This window comes from Epinephelus lanceolatus, chromosome 4 (genome assembly GCF_041903045.1).
Source record: "Epinephelus lanceolatus isolate andai-2023 chromosome 4, ASM4190304v1, whole genome shotgun sequence".
NCBI lineage: Eukaryota > Metazoa > Chordata > Actinopteri > Perciformes > Serranidae > Epinephelus > Epinephelus lanceolatus.
This window is the reverse complement of record NC_135737.1, coordinates 22,694,801-22,720,193: the sequence shown is the minus strand read 5'-3', so window position 1 is coordinate 22,720,193 and position 25,393 is coordinate 22,694,801. Positions and strand designations below refer to the sequence as shown.

Sequence of the window (25,393 nt, the reverse complement as noted above, 5' to 3'; positions counted from 1 at the left end):
AACTAGTCTGAACCACTATGTGTTTTGTATTCATTCAGTAGTGATCTGCCTGTGAAATAACCAGTATGTAACAAACTAGTAAGGTTTTTTATATTAATTAATTAAGTAATGAATTTGTAACAAGTACATTCACAAGACACTGGAAGCAATAAAAATGTCTTTGTAGAACACATGCTCTGTTATTGCCTTTTGTTAGCTTAATCCTGTTCCCTACCCATAAGGAAATGTAACATATGTACACATAGTGCATTTCCGTATACAAAATCTGTTTACATATGGAGTAAAACCAAATGCAAGACGAAATGCATCTCCACTGATAAAAGCCATCCAGTGGCCAAAGTGAGAGACACAGCTTCGTCTCTTGTTATCCATTTAACACTTAAGTATCTGGGATAAACATGTATTGAATAATTATGTCAGAAGCTAAGAATCACCCACAATATTAAATACAACATTATGTCTGTAGAGGTTTCATTTGTCCAGGTCACTGGATATATTTTGGTGTTGAGGGGCTTAATTAGTTTGGAACTAATTGATGAAAATGTCCTTAAAACAGTCAAGTTCAGCTACGTTAAATTAAGGACTTAACTTGTGACCTGTAAAACTAGAAGGGTTCTTATATTTACATAAGGAGGGTACTCATTTAATTTACCATTATTATTATTATTACACTATGTTTTGAATGTATTACATTATTAAACATTTTTTATTTGTCTATAATTTAATAATTTTCTTGTAATGTAATAACTTATTACATTATGCACAAAACTGTTACTACATTATGGGATCATGGTTTTCTTGCATTATGCCCTGACTTTACATTATGAGCTTTGATTTCATATAAGTTATTACATTATGCTACACACAGTAAGGAACAATGTTTGGCTATACAAAGAAAACAAAAGATTTCGACAAAAAAGCACAACCTTATCAGGTTGCTCATAAATTCTGACATTGTCACCTGAAAATCACCTAAAACATACACAATCCTCCTTTATCATGCAAAGAGTTGGAATTTGAGATAAAATGCAAAGTATCCATCCATCCATTTTCATCCACTTAACCAGGGACAAGTCGTGGGAGCAGCAGATCAAGCAGCAACGATTTCCAGCTCCTCCTGGGGGACCCGTAGGTGTCCCCAGGCCAGATGACAGCCATAATCCCTCCAGCGTCTTCTGGGTCTGCCTTGGGGCCTCCTACCAGTGGGATGTGCCCAGAACACCCCTAACGGGAGGCATCCTGATCAGATGCCCAAAACCACATCAACTGACCTCTTTCAATGCAAAGGAGCAGTGGCTCTATTCCGAGTTCCCTCTGGATGTCCGAGCTCCTTACCCTGTCTCAAAGGATGAGCCTGGTCACCCCATGGAGGAAACTCATTTTGGCCCTCAGGTGAGGGTTGAGATATAGGTGGACCAGTAAATCGAAAGCTTTGCCTTCTAGCTCAGCTCCCTCATCACCATGACCAAAGAAGCCACACCAAACCACCAATCTATCTCACACTCCATTCTAATCTCACTCATGAACAAAACCCAGAGATACTTGAACTCCCTCGTTTGAGACAGTAACTCCCTCCCAACTCCCAAGGAGCAATCCACTGGTTTCTAAGAGAGAACCATGGCCTCAGATTTGTAGGTGCTGACTCTCATCCCGACAGCTTCATACTCGGCTGCAAACCACCCTAATGCATGCTGGAGGTCATGGTGTGATGAAGCCAACAGAACCACATCATCTGCAAAAAGCAGAGATGCAATTCTGTGGTCCCCAAACCATACCCCTTCCTCCTCCCAGCTGCACATCCTGATCCTGTCCATGAATATCACAAACAGGATCGGTGACAAGGGACAACACTGACGGAGGTCAACACCCACAGAGAATGTGTTTGACTTTATCCTGAGTATGTGGATGCAGCTCTCATTTTGGTCATACAGGGACCGGATGGCTCATAGCAGCAACTCTGGTTCCTCATAATCCCATAAGACTTCTCCAAGTTCACAATACACATGTAGGCCAGATGGGCAATCTCCCACAACCCCTACAGCAGCCTCGCAAGGGTCAAGAGCTGGTCCACTGTTCCACGGCCAGGACGGAATCTGTATTTCTCATCCTGAATCCAAGGTTCGGCAATTGGTCAGAGTCTCCTTTCCAGCACTCTGGAGTAAACTTTTCCCGGGAGGCTGAGCAGTGTGATAACCTGATAACTGGAGCACACCTTCTCACACTCTCTGGTCCTCTTTTTTGGAAATGGGGACCACCACCTTTGTCTACCACTCTGCAGGCACCACCCAACCTCCATGCGACACTGAAAAGGTGTTGTAGGAGCATACAGCTTTCCTAAACTCTCCAGATTCTGGACTACAAGTAAATAGACAATGAGAAGGCCACAAGCAAGGGTCAAATATTTATTACCCTGCCCCTGATTTTACTCCAGTCAGGAGGGATGTGTCCTCCAGACATCCGGGCACCAAAAGGGGGCAAAAAGGGTTCATTTGAGGTACTTCAAATGCTTTTTAAGTCATTAACTTGTAAAAGGGTTCCCCGTCCCGGGGCAATGCGCCTTGATTAACAGCCCTGCTAGGACCTTAAGACAATGCTTCTTTTCTCAACCACGTCTTGCCCCCTCCTGTCACCCTGGGGGATCACGCTCTCCCCTCTCTTACCAAATGTTTCTGTGTGACAAAATTGAAATGTCTGTTGAAGGTGAAATTATACATTTGTTTCCTTTTTGTTGGTTGCTTTCCTATGTTCTAAACTTGTACATGGGTATAATCCATGTTTTCTCTCTGAATGATACTTTGCTTTAACCCTGTAAAAAAAAAAGATTGATAAGTTGCAAAATTCAATTTCAATTTCAATTGTTAACCCCTCATCTAATATGGAGCCATACTGCCATCTTGTGGTGGAGTTAAGAAGAGTTCCCGTAAGGAAGTCCACATAGTTAGAATTAAGATATAATTGGGGTTTATTAATCAACTTGTTTTCATGAACGTGTGCTTCTTCATTTTGTTTTTCATTATATATTGCAACTGTAGGTTAGTCTAGAGTGTGTGTATTTGAAGTAGCCTAGTTTAGACGGTACTCCACTTATATACGTGGCATAATAATTGTATTTTGATTTAATGTTAATGTTAATTGGATGTTAAGAATCAATTTTGACCATAATGGGAAAAGTATTTGTCCATCGTGCATAACATATCAAAGTAGACTACCTCGTATAAGAAAAGCATTAAGTTTCCTCCAAAAAAACATAATGAGTAATAATGCTTTTATGTTTTGAGTATGCTCTTTCATTTTTAGTTTAGCTACTTGCTTTTGTGTATCTTATGTTTTAACCAGTTACGTTTGGTTCCTGCATAACTCTTTTGTGCTCACGATCAAAGTTATTTTAAACTTAAATTTTGCTTATCCAGTTTTCTTTTATCTCCAGTGTTTTCGACATTTTTACGCATTAATAATAACTTTGACAACAATATCGAACGGCCAACGATATTGTTTTCACCATTATTATAAGCGAGTAATCATAACGAAGTAGACCAGTGACTGCCAACCAACTTCTTCGCTCCATATTCATCAGAACCAGTGGCTGCCAGTGGCGCTTCGCCATTGATCCCCGCTGCTAAAAAGTAGGCAAAGAACTTCCACAACTTGAGTAAGCCACTGTGCAATGAAGAGTGAGGTCGAGCAGGAGGCTTAGTTAATTATCCTGATTTTAATTGAGGTTTCATTAGATGAATGGTTTTGCGCATCCTTGCGTTCCCAATTTATCGTAACATACTCTCTCACTATTGCCAGATTAAATAACTCACACGTTACCTCTCATTTCATTCCATTTATATACTGTTGATTTTGTGTTGTGTCATATAATTATCATTTGCTATTCATTTATTCAGTTGTTACATATTTAGCTAAATAAATCTTTATTTATCACCAAGTCGTTGTCTGTGTATATCTTTTGGACAGGGTCTGAGATCACTGTAAAGAGAATTCATAACCCAGATATTGAGATTGATTCATTATTGATAAGCGTGCTGACGAATTAATAATTGGTTTACGGAGCTATTAATTTGATTAGTCGCTTCCCTCATTAGGAAGGTGGTGCCCCAAAATTTTATTACAAGTGCAAACATTCTCTAAAAGGTATTTCCCCTACAGTGTGTCAGCCAAGACAGTCCAACAATGTCCAGAGTCCTTTAGCATCTCAGGGAGAATGCAAAATATCATCTGCATACAATGTGATTTGTTCCCAGGTTGATTTCCTGACTATCATGGTGTTTTCTAACTTCTGCAAGAGGCCCACTATTGGTGCAGAACACAAAAGTCTGAAGCAATTCATGAAATCCTGTAGGTTTCCGGTATCGTCAGCTAAGTACATTTTTACATTGAAACATTAATAATTAACGACATTAAGTTGAAAAAATTAATCGAGTCATTTTAATTGAGCCTATGATAATGCCATAGAGTTACACCCTACCATCACTACCAGAATTCCTGAAGTGTCGAAAGACCACCTTTCCTGTGACTAACATGGTTAAGTACACTATGATTCTTGATCTGCCTTAATGCATTACAAAAACAGATGTTAGTCTACCACACAAGTGTGGTAACTTGTATTGACAAAATTAAACTATGGGATGTGTAATACAGAGAGAATTAAAAAGAAAAAAGAAAAAATTGAGAAATCTTTCTCACCTGAGATAAAGGGTCTAAAACAATAGACTCGAGATCAGTGCTAGTCCTTTAAAATTGCTAGAAATTACAAAATGTATTTACATAATAAACAAAATGGGCTTTAGGTGTCAAAAAAAACAAAACAAGACATTAAAATTTGTTGGATAATTATGATGTTATAGATATGTAATATCCATGAATCATATTTGCTGAAACATTTTTAATATGGCATGGCATTTACATTATATTAACATAATTAAGCTGATATGTGTTATGCCCTCCCCCTGTCACCCTAGTGGATGATGTTAAAGAATAAACATTGACAGAAAGCCTGCAGTGGGGATTATATAGCAGTGTATATAAAAATAAGTAACCCTGAATGAAGACTAGAAACAGATGTGAAGGGAGGAGGGCAGTTATGGGGTTTTACCTTGACACATATTTCCTCATGTGTTTGTGTCTTACCTTGTTCTTTTTCTCTTCCTCCTCTTTAGGCTCTCTGCCTTCCTCTCCTCCCTCATCTTGTGAATTACGTAGAACTTTTCATCTTAATGAAATGCACAAGCCTGGTGATGTGATTCTGGGTGGGCTGTTTGAGGTCCACTTCACCTCTGTCTTCCCTAAGCAAACATTTACCTCAGAGCCGCAGCAGCCCAGCTGCAAAGGGTAAGTTACACAGACATGTAAGAGACAGTATAGATCTGTACAAGTGAAAATTTCTGCTCATAATAATAGTAAATGGTGATTAATATAACTTTTCAGCACAGTTTCAGTGATACTTTAGAATTTTCAAGACACAGCTGTAAAACAACAATTTATCACACCTGCATAATGTTATCAATATAGGTTTAGAGTTTAGTTTTCACAAAGCTGTATTACGTTTAATAAGTGGTTAATAGTGTCATTTTGTGTGTTAGCTTTGACACTCTAGGGTTCAGGCAAGCCATGACCATGGCCTTTGCTATTCATGAGATCAACAACAACTCCAATCTGCTTCCAAATGTGACTCTGGGATATAGTCTTTATGATAACTGTGGTGCACTCGTTATTGGATTCAGTGGTGCTTTGTCACTGGCAAGTGGTCGAGAGGAGCAGTTTCTGTTTGAAAATAAATGTTTAGGAGCCCCTCCAGTCCTGGGGATTGTGGGTGATTCCTTCTCAACATCTTCTATTGCCATCTCCAATGTATTAGGTTTATACAGAATGCCCATTGTAAGTTTCTTATTAGCATTTGTATTGTATTTTAATACATTGTATTTGAATTAATGTCACCTGTAAAATTCATACATTGTTGAAAGGGTCTGATTTGCATGAGAAGGTTTTGTTGAGATTTTATTTTTTTTTGCTTGTACAGGTGAGTTATTTTTCCACATGCTCCTGCCTGAGTGATCGGCAACAGTTTCCATCCTTTTTTAGAACAATCCCAAGTGATGCTTTCCAGGTGAAACATTATAACCAAGTTGAGAACTTAAGAACTTCATTGTGAAACATACGTAAACATACAGTATAATACATTAAGTCAGCTGTTAATTTTATTTTAGTCTGTGCACTAATCCCTATACACAATTATATCCACTCAGGTGCGTGCTATGATTCAGATTTTAAAACACTTCGGCTGGACTTGGGTTGGCCTTCTGGTCAGTGATGATGATTATGGACTCCATGTTGCCCGATCCTTTCAATCTGATCTTGCTCAGTCTGGTGGAGGTTGTCTGGCCTACTTAGAGGTTTTGCCCTGGGATGGTGATACGAGTGAACTCAGGAGGATTGTACATTTGATGAAGACATCAACGGCTCGTGTGGTCATGGTGTTTGGACATGAGTTTAACATGCTTCATCTAATGGAAGAGGTTGGAATTAAAATATCATTTAATGTTAAAATCCATTTTTTTTTTTAAATGTAACATGATGAAATATTTCCATGGTTCATTTGAAATTCACTGACTAATCCTGTTGTGTCAATTATTATCAGTTTACACTAACAACCAGGTCAAACTCTTTCATAACATTTAATAATGTTACATGTTTCTGTGTCAAAGAATCCAACTAGTGGAAGATTCAGCTCAGCTCAAAAAAAAAAAAAAAAAAAGCACCAGCTGTGGAAGGACCACTACCTAACCGTGAAATGAATTACTAAATTATTCAAATAATTAGATATAATGGCTTAGGTTACAAAGGGAAACTAGAATGGTAGTTTTTAACTTCAGTAATGCATTTTGAGAAAGCATAAACCACCCATTATGCATTAAAAAAGGGAAAAACTGTTTATTTAACTTGCTTTATAGATACTGTACCTTTTATTGATATTTGCAGACTCAATGTTAAAGTGGGCAATTAATGACTTTTGATCATCAAACGACAAATAAAGCCAGACAAAGGCATAGTGCATTTTTTTCAACAGAAGTCTGAACATATGTTTTATATAATGTGATACACAGGTGGCTAGGCAGAACGTGACAGGCCAGCAGTGGATAGCAAGTGAAGCCTGGACAGCATCTGCTGCGCTCCAGATGCCCCGCTTCATGTCATACTTGAGTGGCACACTGGGTATTGCAATCCGTCGAGGAGACATACCTGGGCTCAGGGAATTCCTCTTGCAAATACGTCCTGACCAAAATGATGATATCTATGAAAATAAGATAGTGAGAGTTGATTCTCATGAATTCATTTAAAATTGATTCATCAATTGATAACATGTATCGTTATTTCTATAAATACTGTCTTTTTATCATCTTTAAGGTGAGACAGTTTTGGGAACACACTTTTCAGTGTAAATTTGATCCAGCAGCTGAAGCTGGGGGGGCACCATGCACTGGACAGGAAGAGCTAGAGAATGTGGAGACTGAGATTTTAGATCTTTCTAACCTCAGGCCTGAGTACAATATTTACAAAGCTGTGTATGCTCTGGCCTATGCTCTTGATGATATGCTGCACTGTGTGCCTGGGAGAGGGCCTTTCAGTGGGCACAGCTGTGCTGCTTTGCAAACACTGGAGCCATGGCAGGTGGGATATCAGCTTACAATTCACCTCTTTATGTTTTGAGAACACCTGCTAAACTTTGAGGTACTTTCTGAATGTAATTTTGTGAGTAGGCTTATAAAACACGATGGAAAAAAAACACAATGTAAATCATGAGTTGGGTACAGTGACTATTATTGTCATATTTAATACAGACATATCAGGAAAAAACACGTTCTCATTTAGTTTTGTGACAGTAATGACTGATTAATGCTATTTAACAAAACAACAGCCTGAGTTTCAGGGTGTCTCAATCCTTAGACTAAATTAACAAAGTAAAAAATAATTGCATGGAGTCACTCCTTTTCAGTTTTTGTTTCATCTTTTTGCAGCTTGTACATTATTTGCAAAAGGTCAACTTCACCACAGCATTTGGTGATGAAGTGTCATTTGATGAGAATGGTGATGCTTTACCAATATATGATATCATGAACTGGCTGTGGCTCCCTGATGGACGAACTAAAGTTCAGAATGTTGGTGAGGTTAAGAGATTGGCCTTCAAGGGTGAAGAACTCACAATCAATGAAGACAAAATTTTCTGGAACTTTGAATCTAGAGAGGTTATTTCTGCTATTTTCAGACACCTCTCCATTCTGCAGGTAAATCTTGACAGTGTATCAAAATACAGATTGATAGATTCATTTTTCTCTTTGCAGCCACCCCGCTCAGTGTGCAGTGACAGCTGTCCTCCAGGTACTCGCATGGCCAGAAAGAAGGGGGAACCTGAGTGCTGTTTTGACTGCATCCCTTGTTCTGAGGGAAAAATCAGCAATATGACTGGTTGGTTTTCTGTTTTAAGCATTGCAGTTTGTAGATATAATATTAACATGTGCCTCAACACTTTACCTATTTTCACAGACTCCATGGAGTGCACCAGCTGTCCAGAGGATTTCTGGTCCAGCCCTCAACGTGACCACTGTGTTCCTAAGGAAACTGAGTTTCTCTCCTACCATGAGCCTCTTGGTATCTGCTTGACGACCACCTCATTGCTGGGCACATTTATATGTACGGTTGTCCTGGTAGTCTTCACCTATCACCGCAGTACACCTATGGTACGCGCCAACAATTCAGAACTGAGTTTCCTGCTTTTGGTGTCACTAAAATTATGTTTCCTGTGTTCTCTACTGTTTATTGGACGTCCCAGGCTGTGGACATGCCAACTGAGACATGCAGTATTTGGGATCAGCTTTGTGCTTTGTGTATCATGTATCCTGGTGAAAACCATGGTGGTTCTGGCTGTGTTCAAGGCCTCCAAGCCAGGAGGTGGAGCCTATCTCAAGTGGTTTGGTGCTGTGCAGCAAAGAGGAACAGTTTTAGCTCTGACCTGCATTCAGGCAGCAATCTGCACTGCTTGGCTTGTCTCTGCGTCACCAGTACCTCATAAAAATGCTCAATATCACAATGACAAGATTGTTTATGAGTGTCTGGTTGGCTCCACAGTTGGTTTTGGAGTGTTACTGGGCTATATTGGCTTACTGGCCATCCTCAGCTTCCTGTTAGCCTTCTTGGCAAGGAATCTTCCAGATAACTTTAATGAGGCCAAACTCATCACTTTCAGCATGCTGATCTTCTGTGCAGTGTGGGTGGCCTTTGTCCCTGCTTATGTCAACTCTCCAGGCAAATATGCAGATGCAGTGGAGGTATTTGCCATCCTGGCCTCCAGTTTTGGCCTCTTGGTGGCACTGTTTGGACCCAAATGTTACATAATCCTGCTCAGACCAGAGAGAAATACAAAGAAAGCAATCATGGGTCGTGGAACCACTTAGTCATAGAAGTAGCAGTTACAATAAAATTATTAACTAGTCTGAACCACTATGTATTTTGTATGTGAAATAACCAGTATGCATCAAATTAGTAAGTTATTATTATGATTATTATTATGTATTTATTTGTAAAGAATACATATACATAAAACTGGAAGCAATAAATAATGTTTTTAAAAAACACATTCTTTGTTGTGCCCTTTCTTTTTTTTCTCTTTTTTATTTGCTTCATCCTGTTCCCTACCCATGAGGAAATGTAATATATGCATATATAGTGAATTTTCACGTACAAAATCTGTGTACATATGAAATAAAATCATGTGCAATATGAAATGTATCTACACTGAGAAGAGCCATCTCATGACAAAAGTGAGAGACATAGCTTTATATATTGTCATAGATTTAACATTTAAGTAACCGTAATTATTATGTATGGAATAATCACTTCACAATCTAAGAATATTCCAGAATATTAAATAATATATGAAGTTCAGTTGCCTTAAATGAAGGACTCAACTTGTGGCTTGCAACCAGAAGGGTTCTTATGCTTCAAAAACATAAGGAGGGTACTCATTTCATTTATCATTATTATTATTATGACACTATGTGCTGAATTTATTGCATTATTAAACATTTTTTATTTGTGTTTAATGTTATAATTTTCTCGTAATGTAAGAACTTATTAAATTATGCTGCACACATTCAGGAAAAATGTTTGGCTATACAAATAAAACAAACAAATTTGAGAAAATTTGACCAGAGGCACCAATGTGTAAGCAAGGAAGCACAACCTTATCAGGTTGCTCATAAATTCTAACATTATCACCTGAAAAGCAGCTAAAATATGCACAATCTTCCTATACCATGTATAGTGTTTGAATTTGAGATAAACTTCAAAATATCCATCCACACATTTTCATCTGCTTATTCAGGGCCGGGTCATGAGGGCAGCAGGCCAAGCAAAGCACCTCCCTCTCCCCTGCAACGCTTTCCAGCTCCTCCTGGGGGACGTCAAGGTGTTCCAAGGCCGGATGAGATATTTAATTCCTCCAGCATCTTCGAGGTCTGCCCCAAGGCCTCCTACCAGTGAGATGTGCCCTAAACACTTCTAATGGGAGGTGCCCAGGAGGCATCCTGATCAGATGCCCAAACGTTTCAACGTGAAGGAGCAGCAGCTCTACTCCGAGTTCACTCCAGATTTCCAAGCTCCCTACCCTATCTCTAAGGCTGAGCCCAGTCACCCTTCTGAGGACACTCATTTCACCCACTTGTGTCCATAATCTCATTCTTTCGGTCACTACCCAGAGTTCATGACCAAAGGTGAGGGTTGGGACATAGATGTACCAATAAATCGAAACCTTTGCCTTTCAGCTTAGATCCCTCTTTACCACAATGGTCCAGCACAGTGCCCGCATCACTGCAGAAACCACACCAAACCACTGATCCAACTCATGCTCTATTCTACCCTCACTTGTGAGCAAGACCCTGAGACACTTGAACTCCCTCGCTTGAGACAGTAACTCTCTCCCAACCCACAGGGAGCAATCCACCGGTTTCTGGAAGAGAATCATGGACTCAGATTTACTCTCATCCCGACCACTTCACACTCTGCTGCAAACTGCCCCAGTGCATGCTGGAGGTCTCCGTGTGATGAAGCCAAAGGAATCACATCATCTGCAAGAGATGCAATTCTGAGGTCCCCAACGTCCCCAAGTCAAACGTGTTTGACTTGACACTGAGTCTGCAGATGCAGCTTTCACTTTAGTCCAACAGGGACTGGATGGCTCGTAGCAGCGACTGCCGTACCCCATAAACCTGTAGTATCCCCCACAAGACCCCCCCCTCCCCCAAGGGATGTGGTTGTAAGCCTTCTCCAAGTCCACTATACACATGTAGACTGGATGGGCAAACTCTCACAACCCCTCCAGCAGTCTTGCAAGGGTAAAGACCTGGTCCACTGTTCCACAGCCAGGACAGAATCCAGATTGCTACTCCAGAATCAGAGGTTCGACAATCGGATGGAGCCTCCTTTCCAACACCCTGGAGTAAACTTTTCCTGGGAAACTGAGCAGAGTGATACCCCAATAATTGGAGCACACCCTCTGTTCCCCTTTTGTTTTCTTTTTTTAAATGGGGACCACCACCTTGGTCTGCCACTCCACAGGCACTGTTCCCAACCTCCATGTGACACTGAAAATGCGTGTCAGCCAAGACTGCCCAACAATGTCCAGAGCCTTCAGCATTTCAGGGAAAATGCAAAATATCATCTACATACAATGTGATTTGTTCCTATATTGATTTCCTGACCATCATGGTGTTTTCTAGCTTCTGCAAGAGGCTCACTATTGGTGGAGAATTCAAAAGCCTGAAGCAATTCATGAAACCCCCTTAATTCAGGTGTCCTCTATAGACAGCTAAGAAGATTTTTACATCTAAACATTAATAAATTAAGTAATTTCATTATTTTATTTTTTTTTTAATTTGAGTTTATGACAATGCCATAGAGCTACAAGCTACCATCACAACAAGAATTACTAAAAAGTCAAAAGACCATCATTCCTGCCATTAACATGGTTAAGTATATGGTGATCCTTAACCTTATGCATTACAAAAAAAACACTGTTAACCTACCACACAAGTGTGGTAACTTGTATTGACAAAATTAAACTATGGGATGTGTAATACAGAGAGAATTAAAAACAAAAATGAAAAAATTGAGAAATCTTTCTCACCTGAGATAAAGGGTCTAAAACAATAGACTCAAGATCAGTGCTAGTCCATTACAATTGCCAAAAATTCCAGAATGTATTTACATGATAAACAACATGGGCTTTAATTACCAAAGAAAACAAAACCAAAAAAAAAACAAGATAAAAATTGATTGATAATCATGATGTTATTAATATATAACACCCACAAATCACATATGCTGAAACATTATTCCAATGGCACAGGATTTACATTCTGACTAAGATGTCATATTAACATAATTAAGCTGACATGTGCGTTATGCCCTGCCCCCACAGACCTGATGGGCGTTCTTAAAGATTAAACAGTGATTTAAAACATGCAATTGGGATTACATAGCACTTCATATAAAACTGAGTAACCCTGAAAAATAGAAATGTGTGAAAGGAGGAGGGCCATTATGGGGGCTTTACTTAACATATATTTGATCTTGTATATCTATCATATCATGTTTTTTTCCTCTTCCTCCTCTTTATGCTCTCTGTCTTCTTCTCTTCCCTCATCTTGTAAATTACGGAGAAGGTTTCATCTTAATGCAATTCACAAGCCTGGTGATGTGATTCTGGGTGGGCTGTTTGAGGTCCACTACACCTCTGTCTTCCCTGAGCGAACATTCACCTCAGAGCCACAAGAGCCCAGCTGCCAAGGGTAAGTAAGTAAGTAAGTAATATTCACAGGTGAATATAAAGACTTTATTACTTTGTAGTGGTAAATAATGATGTTATGTTGTTAGCTTTGATCCTCCAGGGTTCAGGCATGCCATGACCATGGCCTTTGCTATTGATGAGATCAACAAAAACTCCAACCTGCTACCAAATGTGACTCTGGGATACAGTCTTTATGATAACTGTGCTACACTTGCTATTGGGTTCTGTGCTGCGTTGTCACTGGCCAGCGGTCAAGAGGACCAGTTTCTGCTTCAGGAGAACTGTTTAGGGACCCCTCCAGTTCTGGGGATTGTGGGCGATCCCTTTTCAACATTTACTATTGCTATCTCCAATGTTCTAGGTTTATTCAAACTGCCAATTGTAAGTTTCCTGTCTCTAATTTCTTATGTGCTTTTGACATATGTAAATGAATTAAACATTGTTCCAATACGTAAAATATATTTTGAATGTCTATATGAGCTTGCAGGAGATGCACAACCTGTTTGCGTTATGTGTGTTTGGTTATAGGTGAGTTATTTTGCCACATGTTCCTGCCTGAGTGACCGGAGAAGGTTTCCATCCTTCTTCAGAATGATCCCAAGTGATGCTTTCCAGGTAAAACACTATAAGCAAAATAAGAACTGCACATATGTCTCATGTAATGACTAGAAAACTTGAAATTAATGTTGCCAATAAACAAATAGTGTGCTCACAAAATATAATTCCTCTGTGCACCATTGATGAAACTGTTTGTATTTAGGTGAAAAGCTTAAAGGAATGAATTAAAAATGATTCCATTATGAGACATGCAGAGGCAAAAGGAATATTCTACCTATGCACTAATCCATCCACTCTCTATTCACTCAGGTGCGTGCCATGATTCAGATTCTAAAACACTTTGGCTGGACTTGGGCAGGTCTGCTGGTCAGTGATGATGATTATGGACTCCATGCTGCCCAATCCTTACAATCAGACTTGGCTCAGTCTGGTGGAGGTTGTCTGGCCTACTCAGAGATTTTACCCTGGGGTGACAACCCTGCTGAAGTCAAGAGGATTGTGGAAGTGATGAAGAAATCCACAGCTCGTGTGGTCATTGTGTTTGCACATCAAATACACATGATTCAACTAATGGAAGAGGTTAGGGGATGAACATTGATATGTATGAATCCAAAGCATGAGCATAAAATCTTTTCATTTTCCTGGTAATGTAATTTCATCTGTTCACACCAGATTCTGTGAATTATCATCTGTTCATTTTGAATTGACCCAGTTTCTATTAGAAAACAGTACTTACATGACTTGTTTGGAATTGGGATTTAAAAACTTAAGAGTGGTCAAAATATTGGTATGGTATTCTTGCCCATTATTAAATCTTGCAACATCTATACACATATTTATGTTCCCCTATAAACTTGAGTTCTATATTCATGATCTTATATGCTATTTATGCTTTACTTCCTTTTCTCAGCAGTTTTTGCACATAAATCAAAAAAGCAAAAGTGGTTTACTTCAATCTCCTTGGCTGGAACAATGTAATAACATCTAAGCTTTTATAACAAATGAAACAACTTTACCAGAGAATTATAGTGTAGTTTTGTTTTAATTTATTAAATATCACAAAATAGACTATAATTGTTTCACAGAAATCTGAAAAAGGTAATGCAATGCACAGGTGGTGAGACAGAACGTAACAGACCTTCAGTGGATTGCCAGTGAAGCCTGGACATTAGTTGACGGGCTCCATACTCCTTCCTTCATGCCATACCTGCGTGGCACACTCGGCATGGCTATCCGTCGAGGAAAAATACCAGGACTGCAGGACTTCCTATTAAGAATTAATCCTGACCTAAACCAAAACAACAGCTATGAAAATAGCATGGTGAGAGTTTAACCTTGCAGTCTGATGACAAATTGCAAAAATAATATTTATTGTGTCTGTGAACATGTGTTTTTTTTTTTGTTTTTGTTTTTTTTTTTATGTGTTGTAGGTGAAGCAGTTTTGGGAATACATATTTCAGTGTAGATTTGCTCCTCTTCCAGCTGGTTGGGTGGAGGCTGGGGGAGCACTATGTACTGGACAGGAAGATCTTAAGAATGTGGAGACTGAGATGTTGGATGTTTCTAACCTCGGGCCTGAGTACAATATTTACAAAGCTGTGTATGCTCTGGCGTACGCCCTTGATGACATGCTGCGTTGTGTGCCTGGGAGAGGGCCTTTCAGTGGGCACAGCTGTGCTACTTTGCAAACACTACAGCCATGGCAGGTGTGATATCAGTTTACACTCCACCTTTAATGTTTGAAAACAACTGCTACACCTTGAGAAATGTAACTAATACACTTTTGTGAAAGCAGGTTATTATGGAAAAAGACATTGTGTGAAACTGATATCAGTATGCCAGCTATTAGGTTAATGATTTTAACACTTGAGTATAAAAGGACGTACTGAATCTCAGAAATATATTGTTTGTTTTGACAATTCTAATTAACCTGTGGAAATATTTTGATAAAAAGAAAAAACTAAGCAACTACTGGACTAAAAGTCAGGGTGCCTTACTACTTACTGAAGATAAAATGAAGAGTACAGATAACCTTAATTTGTACACAAGGATGAAATCCAGCAAGCCCTCCACACAGAATCCAATCAAGAACATTGAATCCAACCAAGAACACTCGTCATTATGAGTGTGTCATTGAATTTATCTCTCTGATTTTTAGCTTGTGTATTACTTGGAAAAGGTAAACTTCACCACACCATTTGGTGAACTAGTGTCATTTGATGAGAATGGTGATGCCCTACCAATATATGATATCATGAACTGGCTGTGGCTCCCTGATGGACGAACTAAAGTTCAGAGTGTGGGGGTTGTTAAGAAGTTGGCCTCCAAAGGTAAAGAACTCACACTTGATGAAGACAAAATCTTCTGGAACTTTGAATCCAAAAAGGTAAAATCTCCTTATTGTTGTGTTTCCTTTAGTATTATGTGCAGTAACAGAATCACATGGTATAGAATAAGTTATTTTGCTATTCTTTGCCTGTAGCCACCCAGGTCAGTTTGCAGTGAGAGCTGCCCCCCAGGTACCCGCATGGCCAGGAAAAGGAGAATGCCTGTTTGCTGTTTTGACTGCATCCCTTGCTCTGAGGGAAAGATCAGCAATGAAACTGGTTGGTAACCATTTAAAAATTTTATGATTTGGTGTGTAGTATTACTTTGTACTCAGTAATGCATGCCCTTGTGGATCCTCCACTGGTGCTGAGGGAAAAGCACATGCTCATGACTGTTCTTGAAAGAAACCATTCAACAGTAATTGAAAATTGAGAATTGGAACTAGGTATATATAAAGCCTTCCCACCTTGTGTTTAACACGTAGAGTTTTGCTTATTTTTATGTATTTTAATTTGCCCTATAGAAAAATTTTACAAACTGCATGTTTTATTCAAAATAAATATATTTTCTTCCAAACACTTTTTTAAAAACATGGTTGCTTTCTTCCCACATTTGATAAGAAGAAAGTTTTTAAGCAAATGCTGGAAAATCAAATGACCTTGCTCTCTGTCATTTCATAACTTGTGTGGATATCAATTTTTTGTCAACCCTTGAACAAGAATCATTCCTCAGCAAATGGACGTTAAGTCAGGAGCATAATGTTCAGGAGGCCAAAACAAAAAAGTTGCACTCAAAAGAGAGGAATGACAAAAAACAACAGGATGAGTGAACTGCTAAACTAGTCTTTATATTTTTTTATTCACACTCGTGTCATTGAATGCTAGCAATGCAAATGCAGCAGGAGGTTAACGTTTGCTGACCAATGTCATGTAGCTCCACAAATAAAGCTGTATCAGCCAAACCACAACCTCCTTCTCCAGCCAGCCAGAAGTAGATTTCCTTGCCACCACAGCCTCAGAGGTCAAACTTGTCTATGTCTGGTGGTGGTCCTACAAGGATTGCTCCCAAAGATGGGAACTCTACGGAGAGTGGCTCAGACCACATATTTCTGTCCATACCTGACTACTTTCTCGAGAGTAGTAACTGAGCCCGATCCGAATCGGACAGGTCTTTCTTTTTTCATGTCTACACCCGACCCATGTCAGATGCAGATAATTTAGGAAAAAGACTCTGCTCAGGTGCTGCTACTGAAACACGCAGGTGAATCCCTTTTCATGGCTTCTCTGTTTTCTTGAGCCACTTTGACAACAAACCGAAATGCAAGGAAGTGGATATTAACTGAAAAGCAAAGCCTGAAGGATCATGTCAAATAGAATGAACCTGACCCAAACCTAAACGTCATTTAGTAATATTTGTCTGAAACTGCTTGGCCCATCAGGTCCCATTGGGTCGCATCGGGCTATGGTCAGGTATCCACATTGTTGTCCTACAATGGTACTGTGCCACCTAACATCAAAATCAAGAGCTATATTATAGCGATCGTTCATTTAGGCCTTCCGGGCCTCTCTCCAGAGAAAAAAGGGAAGGGAGAAGGTGTTGAGCCATGCCATTGCATCCAGGGCAGGCATAAAATTGCAAGGCTAATGGGCTCTATTGGTGTGCAGGCTGGGATCATGGACATAGAACACTATGGCAAGCCGTTTTAACATTTAATCGCTAGACTGGATATTCATTACTGATATCTGCAACATAATTTTGCCTAGTCAAAACTCTAATTACAGATATCTGTAATTCAGTTTTGACTAGTAAGATTCAAACTATTTTTGCCATTCATGTGTATGGGGTTTGTCATTATAGATATCTCCAATGTAGTTGCGGATATCTGCAATTGTTATTGCGGATATCTGCAACTGAATTGTGGATATCTGTAATTCCAGTTTGAGATATCTACAATTTAATTTTGACTAGTCATAATTCAAGTTCAAGATATCTTTAATTATCATCAGTTGAAGATATCTACATGGTCCTTTCTAGATATCTTGAATTGAGTTTCAGATAGTCAGAATGACGTTGTAGATATCTTGAATTCGAATTATGACTAGTCAAAATGACGTTGTAGATATCAGTAACTGAATTATGACTAGTCAAAATGACGTTATAGATATCCGCAACTGAATTATGACTAGTCAAAATGACGTTGTAGATATCTGTAACTGAATTATGACTAGTGAAAATGACGTTGTAGATATCTACAACTGAATTATGACTAGTCAAAATGACGTTGTAGATATCTATAATGACAAACCCCATACACATGAATGGCAAAAATAGTTTGAATCTTACTAGTCAAAACTGAATTACAGTTATCTGTAACTGTAGTTTTGACTAGTCAGAATGATATTATAGATATCTGTAATTCAGTTTTGACTAGTCAGAATGACGTCATAGATATCTGTAATTCAGTTTTGACTAGTCAGAATGTAGTTAGAGATATCTGTAATTCAGTTTTGACTAGTCAGAATGACGTTGTAGATATCTGTAATTCAGTTTTGACTATTCAGAATGACGTCATAGATATCTGTAATTCAGTTTTGACTAGTCAAAATGATGTTACAGATATCTGTAATTCAGTTTTGACTATTCAGAATGACGTCATAGATATCTGTAATTCAGTTTTGACTAGTCAAAATGATGTTACAGATATCTGTAATTCAGTTTTGACTAGTCAGAATGACGTTACAGATATCTTAAATTAAAATTCATACTAGTCACAATGACATTACTACTAGTCAAAATGACGTTATAGATATCTATAATGGTAATTCCACATAGTCAAACTTAGTGATTAAATGTTAAAACGGCTTGCCATAAGAACACTGTGTAGCACACAACCTCAATCTGACACGAAATTACTCCATAAAAAAATTGGCAGAAGTGCCAATAATATGGTTGGGACTCTTTACACTTTTTTCAGCCAAAGTACTGAGAGATGGTGACTTCATTCCATCATCCATTCATTTCATTTGATCTCTCAGAGCATTGTAATGTTACCCTGAAGGCTACGTAACGGGGAGAACCATTTCAGAATTATTGTTTTCAACACCAGCCTGGACATCATTATCAGCCACCTTTCACAGAGGTCAATTTCTTGGCTATACTCTCAATAGAGATGAGCAGAACCAGAAATTTAGACATGAGCATGACCCAGTTAATGACTTTGTTGAGCACAAGGCCCATGGAATAAACTTCTAATAGGTTAGTAGAGGTTTCTCTTTGTTATGGAATCAGATGAAGCATTTAACTCCATAGCAATGCAATTGTTACCTCTCTTATATGTTGGAAAATATGCACCTACTATAAAATTTGTCTGTGATAACATTTGGCATTTGGCCTCAGAACTCATCAGGGAAAGAATAAGTGTGTGGCAAAGAAAGGGCAGAGTAGCTGCATTGATCAGTACTTCCTAAGAAGTCAGTCGAGTCAGTCGGATGAAGTCCAGCGGCAGGTAGAAAACCACAGTTCGCAGGATATCAGTAACGCTGCCACTGAGGAGGAGGGGGTAGTAGGAGAGGATGTAGGTGACACTGAGGCCAGTATGCCAGTCAGCGAAAGAACCATGGAACAAAAGGTCAGAGTTAGATGGCCTAGGGCAAATGACATTAAAGAATGGGAGATATTTAATAGAGATTTGTCAGTAATCTTGAGTAGGCTTAGAGGAAATGCAATAGAAAGGTTAGAAAAGATGGGAGATATAATGTATTCATATGGTGTAGAGAGGTTTGGGGTGCATGAGAGAAAGAGGAGTGAGAGGGTACAGTCAGGTAAGTCTAGGCAGCAAAAAGAAATAGAGAAGTTAGTCAAGGAAAGGAGACAGTTACAAAAGCAGTGGAAAAAGGCTACAGAAGAAGAAAGGGAGGGAATTAATGTGTTGCAAGAGGACTTGAGAAGCAGGATAGCAGTTCTTAGAAGGGCAGAGCATCTCAGGAAAAAGAGGAGAAAGAAGGAATATGCTAGGACAGGTTTTTTCAGGGACCCTTTTAAGTTTGTTAAAGGATTGTTCAGCCAGGAAAAGGGAGGGCAGTTTAAAGCAGAAAGGGCAGAGGTTGAAGAATATTTGAGAAACACATATTCAGATTTAGAGAAGAATAGGATAGTAGGTTTCCCACCCGATATCCCTCCATTAGGAGGGATAGAGCATGAGATGGATGTCAGGCCACCGAGGTGGAAGGAAGTTCAGGAGGTGGTCAGGCGTGCAAAGGCTTCTTCAGCATAGGGCAGGGGGTGTCCTCATTCCTAAGGAGAAGGAGTCTGTGGACCTTAGCCAGTTTCTCTCTTGAATGTGGAGGGGAAGATTTTCTTTAGTGTAGTTGCGCAGAGATTAGCTAGCTACTTAGAAAGGAATAGCTTAATAGATACTATGGTGCAGAAGGCAGGAATACCAGGGTGTTTAGAGCATACTAGCATGATCTGGCACCAGATTCAGGCAGCGAAGATTAACAAAAGGGACCTACATGTAATATTTTTAGATCTTGCAAATGCGTTTGGTTCAGTACCCCACAGCCTCATTTGGAGTGTGTTTGACTATTTCAGAGTGCCACAGGTAGTTGTCAACTTAGTGAAAGCATACTTTGAGGATATTAGGTTGTGTCTAAGTACGGCAGGCTTCACAACAGGTTGGCAGAGGCTAGAAATAGGCATCATGTCAGGGTGTACAATTTCTCCATTAGCATTTACTATGGCGATGGAAGTAATCATCAGGGCTTCTAAGTGGGTGGTAGGTGGAGAGAGACGACAGATCGGGTTGCATCTTCCACCAGTTAGGGCTTACATGGATGACAGGACACTGGTGACCACAACAATGCCATGTACAAAGAGGCTACAAGAGAAGGTAAATAAGAACCTCAAGTGGGCCAGCATGAAGATCAAGCCTAGTAAATCTAGAAGCATCTCGATATGTAGAGAGAAGTTAAATGATAGGAAGTTTGTCATAGATGATGAGGACATCCCAACAATTAGGGAAAAGTCAGTAAAGAGCTTAGGTAGGTGGTACAATGTAGAGTTGAATGATAAGGAACAGGTGGTGAAATTTAGAAAAGATGTGGCTGAAGGATTGGATAAAATAGATAAATCAGAACTTCCAGGAAAGTTGAAGTTGTGGTGTTTGCAATTTGGGCTATATCCTAGGTTAATGTGGCCATTGTCAATTTATGAAATTCCAATATCCGTTGTGGAGAGAATTGAAAGGTCGGTTAGCTCCTATATTAGGAAGTGGTTGGGCGCTCCTAGGTGCCTAAGTAGTGTTGCATTGTATGGCAAAGGGATACTTCAGCTGCCAGTATCTAGTTTAACAGAGGAATTTAAATGTACCAAGGTCAGGACAGAGCTCTTGTTATCTGGGAGTAAGGACGTTGTAGTTAGGAGTGTGGTTCCAAATCCAACCAAGGGGAGGAAGTGGAACCCACCATCAGCAGTTCAGGAGGCAGAGGCAGCTCTTAGACACGCAGAGATTGTAGGTAATGTTCAGTTTGGCCGGGGAGGCCTGGGGCTTGGCTCAGGTAAACCGGTATGGAATACAGCAGGTCTCAAAGATAAAAGAAAGCTGGTTGTGGAACAGATACATAGACAGGAGGAGATAGTAAGGGGTGCAAAGGTAGTGGCCCAGGCTAAACAGGGACAGTGGTTGAAGGGAAGTTGGAGGGACCTGTGGAGTATGGAGGAGAATCGTATTAGATTCCTGGTAGGGGCTACATATGATGTGTTACCAACCCCCCAGGACCCCTCATGCCCATTGTGTTCATGTACCGCAACCTTAAAGCATATTTTGTCAGGCTGCAAAGTTAGCTTGTCACAAGGCCAATATACATGGCGACATAACCAGGTGTTGAAATGTTTAGCTGCAGGAATCGAAGGGAAACGAAGACAGGTGAATTCAGAAGGTGTTAAGGATAGGAGTTTAGCAATTCAGTTTGTCCGTGAGGGAGGGAAATACAGAAGAGATAAGTTAGTGAAGAGGCAAGGGTGTGGCCGACTAGAAGGTGCTTGTGACTGGGAAATGCAAGAAGATTTGGGGGGAAAGCTTGTTGTTCCCCAGGAAATAGTTTGTACCAAGCAGAGGCCTGACATAGTGTTGTGGTCAGTGAGTCAACGGATAGTTTATTTCATTGAGCTGACAGTTCCTTGGGAAGACTCAGTGGAAGAAGCCTATGAAAGAAAAAAAGCTTAGATATGCAGACTTAGGAGCAGAAGCTGAGCAGCTAGGATGGAAAACTAGGATTTGTCCAGTGGAAGTGGGGTGTAGGGGATTCAGAGTAAGATCAGCTGTCTCACTCCTGGGGGAACTCGGAGTGCGGGGACAGAGTTTGAGGAAGACAGTGAAGGAAATGTCAGATGAAGCAGCCAGAGCTAGTCAGTGGATTTGGATGAGGAGGAATAATGTCAGTTGGGGGCCAGCAGGGGGAACTACTAAGCAGGGTACATAACTCCTTGAGATCAGGTGGAGAGATCCACTTCCTCTCAGGAGGAAATCCAGGAAGAGGAAGGTTATTTAAGTGTGGGAGTGGCCTATTTGAATCCCTTTTGTTTGAGACTATGCGGCAAGGTGAGTGTGTTTGCTGATCCTGTGAGTTTATTTATCTCCTTTAACTTTAGCTTATATTGTAGTTATGCTATGTAGCATGTGAAATAGAGTATGGTGAATGTGCTAGGAAAGGTAGTATCAGCACTACTTCTACCTGGAGCTTGCATGTATGGAGCCTGGGTTTGGTTGAAGGTGGCAGTGCTGTTTGGGCTGAGAAAGCCATGTGTAAGTAAGGAGGAAATCCAGGAAGAGGAAGGTTATTTAAGTGTGGTAGTGGCCTATTTGAATCCCTTTTGTTTGAGACCATGCTGCAAGGTGAGTGTGTTTGCTGATCCTGTAAGTTTATTTATCTCCTTTAACTTTAGCTTATATTGGAGTTATGCTATGTAGCGTGTGAAATACAGTATGGTATGTGCTAGGAAAGGTAGTTTCAGATTTGCTTCTACCTGGAGCTCGCATGTACAGAGCCTGGGTTTGTTGAAGGTGGCAGTGCTGTTTGGGCTGAGAAAGCCATGTGTAAGTAAGGTAAAGGAGGTTATTGGGTTGGTGTGGAGAGCGGGGGGCCTGGCATTAGGGGAGTGTCTCTGGGACGCCAGAGATCACTGTCTAGCCTCCTGGAGGTGATGTGGGACCAACTAGACGAAACACCAGTGAAAGGAGGTTCCCACCCGATGACCCCAAAGACATGTTAGTTATCACTGCTCACTGGTCTGTATAGTTAAGCCTTGCCATAATAGTTTATCATAGGGCTTAGGAGGTTATTCACTGAGTGCTGATCCTTTCTCTAGAGCACAAACTTCTTGTGTTTATTTGAATTGAATGGCAACTGTGATGATGAATGATAAATATTGAATTCTATTAATGCAAGTTTGATCAGATGTGGACATCCATTCATACTGTGTGAGCAGAAATAAAATTTTAATCTTCCCCTTTTTTACAGACTCCATGGAGTGCACCAATTGTCCAGAGGATTTCTGGTCCAGTCCCCGGCGTGACCACTGTGTTCCTAAGAAAACTGAGTTCCTGTCCTACCATGAGCCTCTGGGTGTCTGTTTGACAACTGCCTCATTGTTGGGCACATTTATATGTGCTGTTGTCCTGGGAATCTTCACCTATCATCGGCGTACACCCATGGTACGCGCCAACAATTCAGAACTGAGTTTCCTGCTCTTGGTGTCACTCAAACTATGTTTCCTGTGTTCACTGCTGTTTATCGGACGTCCCAGGCTGTGGACATGCCAACTGAGACATGCAGCATTTGGGATCAGCTTTGTGCTTTGTGTATCATGCATCCTGGTGAAAACCATGGTGGTTCTGGCTGTGTTCAAGGCCTCCAAGCCAGGAGGTGGAGCCTATCTCAAGTGGTTTGGTGCTGTGCAGCAGAGAGGAACAGTTTTACTTCTGACCTGCATTCAGGCAGCAATCTGCACTGCTTGGCTTGTCTCTTCCTCACCAGTTCCTCATAAAAACACTCAATACCACAATGACAAGATAGTTTATGAGTGTCTGGTTGGCTCCACAGTTGGTTTTGGAGTGTTACTGGGCTATATTGGCTTACTGGCCATCCTCAGCTTCTTGTTAGCCTTCTTGGCAAGAAATCTTCCAGATAACTTTAATGAGGCCAAACTCATCACTTTCAGCATGCTGATCTTCTGTGCAGTGTGGGTGGCCTTTGTCCCTGCTTATGTCAACTCTCCAGGCAAATATGCAGATGCAGTGGAGGTATTTGCCATCCTGGCCTCAAGTTTTGGCCTCTTGGTGGCACTGTTTGGTCCCAAATGTTACATAATCCTGCTGAGACCAGAGAGGAACACGAAAAAAGCAATCATGGGCGGAGGAACTGCTTAGTCATAGAAGTAGCAGGCACAGTAAAATGATCAGCTAGTCTGACCCAGTATGTATTTTGCTTTCATTCAACAGTAAGTGGACCTTGAAATGGCAAATATATAACAACTAAGTAAGCTATTTTTACTGTGAAGAATACATTTATAATTAACTGGAAGCAATACAAATAAAGTGTATGTGAGCAGATTATTTGTTACTGCCATTTTTGCTTTATCCTGTTTCCTAGTATAGAGAAACTTTAATAATCTTTTCCTCAGTGTCCACCTAAGACTCAAAGATTAATCAGCTATTAATGTGACTGTTGCAGCTGTTCTAGTAGGCAAGTCATAAATGGTTATTTAAATATTGTGGAAGCTGTTTTCCTGAAGGTAAGTAAAACAGCAGATGTCAAACAAAAGCAGCTTATGCTTTTAAGAATGTGTTTATATTTAATTCAAACAACTCTGACAAAGTTGGGGAAAACCTTTATATATACAAATAAGACACACTATATTGAGAAATTATGTTAGGAGGCACCATTGTATAAGCGAAGTAGCATGACCTTTTTTAATGTTGCTCTACATTCTTACATTACCACCTGAAGACAGACAAAAACAACTAAAACATTGCACAGTTGTCCAATATCGTGCATAGTTTTTGGATATATGACAAATAACAAAATATCATCTGCATACAATGTGATTTTGTGTGTTTTTGTTTCCAGAAGTATTCTCTGAATAACCTCATGAGTTCTAGCTTATGCAAGTGGCTCATTTGCAGGAGCTAACAGTAATACAGAAAAGGGACAACCTTTATGGGTTCTCTCTCCATAGGAAAAAATAAATAAATGAATTAAAGGTTTATTATATTATCTTTATTCCTGTTCACAACAACCCTCACCCTTAGTGCAGAGCACACATGTCTAACGCACTAAATTTCTCTAAATTTGGGTATCCTATCTCTTTAGACAAGTAAGTTAAGTTTTACACTTTGTGATTGAAACTTGAAACATTAATCAAAGCAATTTTGATTGAGCACATATTAATGTCATTGCTACACCATACCATCACTACAGGAATAACCATAGTGTTATTAGAACACCTTTAATGTCTATAACACAGTTTAGTAAAGTATGATCCTTGGTCCGCCACCTCACAAACACATGGCATATACATTATGTTGTATTGGCAAACTTATACTAAGACAATAAAAAAGACAAGGAAAAATCTTTCCCACCTGAAAAAAAGGGTACCAAAAAGAGA

General features: G+C 39.8%; 2 protein-coding genes across 2 annotated transcripts; both read left to right on the top strand.

Annotated features, from left to right (window-relative positions):
* Positions 1 to 5,224: 5,224 nt before the first annotated feature.
* Positions 5,225 to 9,452, top strand: LOC117259193 (extracellular calcium-sensing receptor-like). The gene is made up of 9 exons (XM_078166785.1): positions 5,225 to 5,334; positions 5,586 to 5,880; positions 6,023 to 6,109; positions 6,249 to 6,518; positions 7,107 to 7,310; positions 7,408 to 7,671; positions 8,019 to 8,246; positions 8,343 to 8,466; positions 8,545 to 9,452. Exons 1-9 carry the CDS (start codon positions 5,225 to 5,227, stop codon positions 9,450 to 9,452), a joined length of 2,490 nt encoding a protein of 829 aa, XP_078022911.1.
* Positions 9,453 to 12,645: 3,193 nt separating this feature from the next.
* LOC117260036 (extracellular calcium-sensing receptor-like) lies at positions 12,646 to 24,155 on the top strand. Its single transcript, XM_078166784.1, has 9 exons — positions 12,646 to 12,845; positions 12,931 to 13,225; positions 13,373 to 13,459; positions 13,712 to 13,981; positions 14,517 to 14,723; positions 14,833 to 15,108; positions 15,561 to 15,788; positions 15,885 to 16,008; positions 23,248 to 24,155. Exons 1-9 carry the CDS (start codon positions 12,646 to 12,648, stop codon positions 24,153 to 24,155), a joined length of 2,595 nt encoding a protein of 864 aa, XP_078022910.1.
* Positions 24,156 to 25,393: the final 1,238 nt, after the last annotated feature.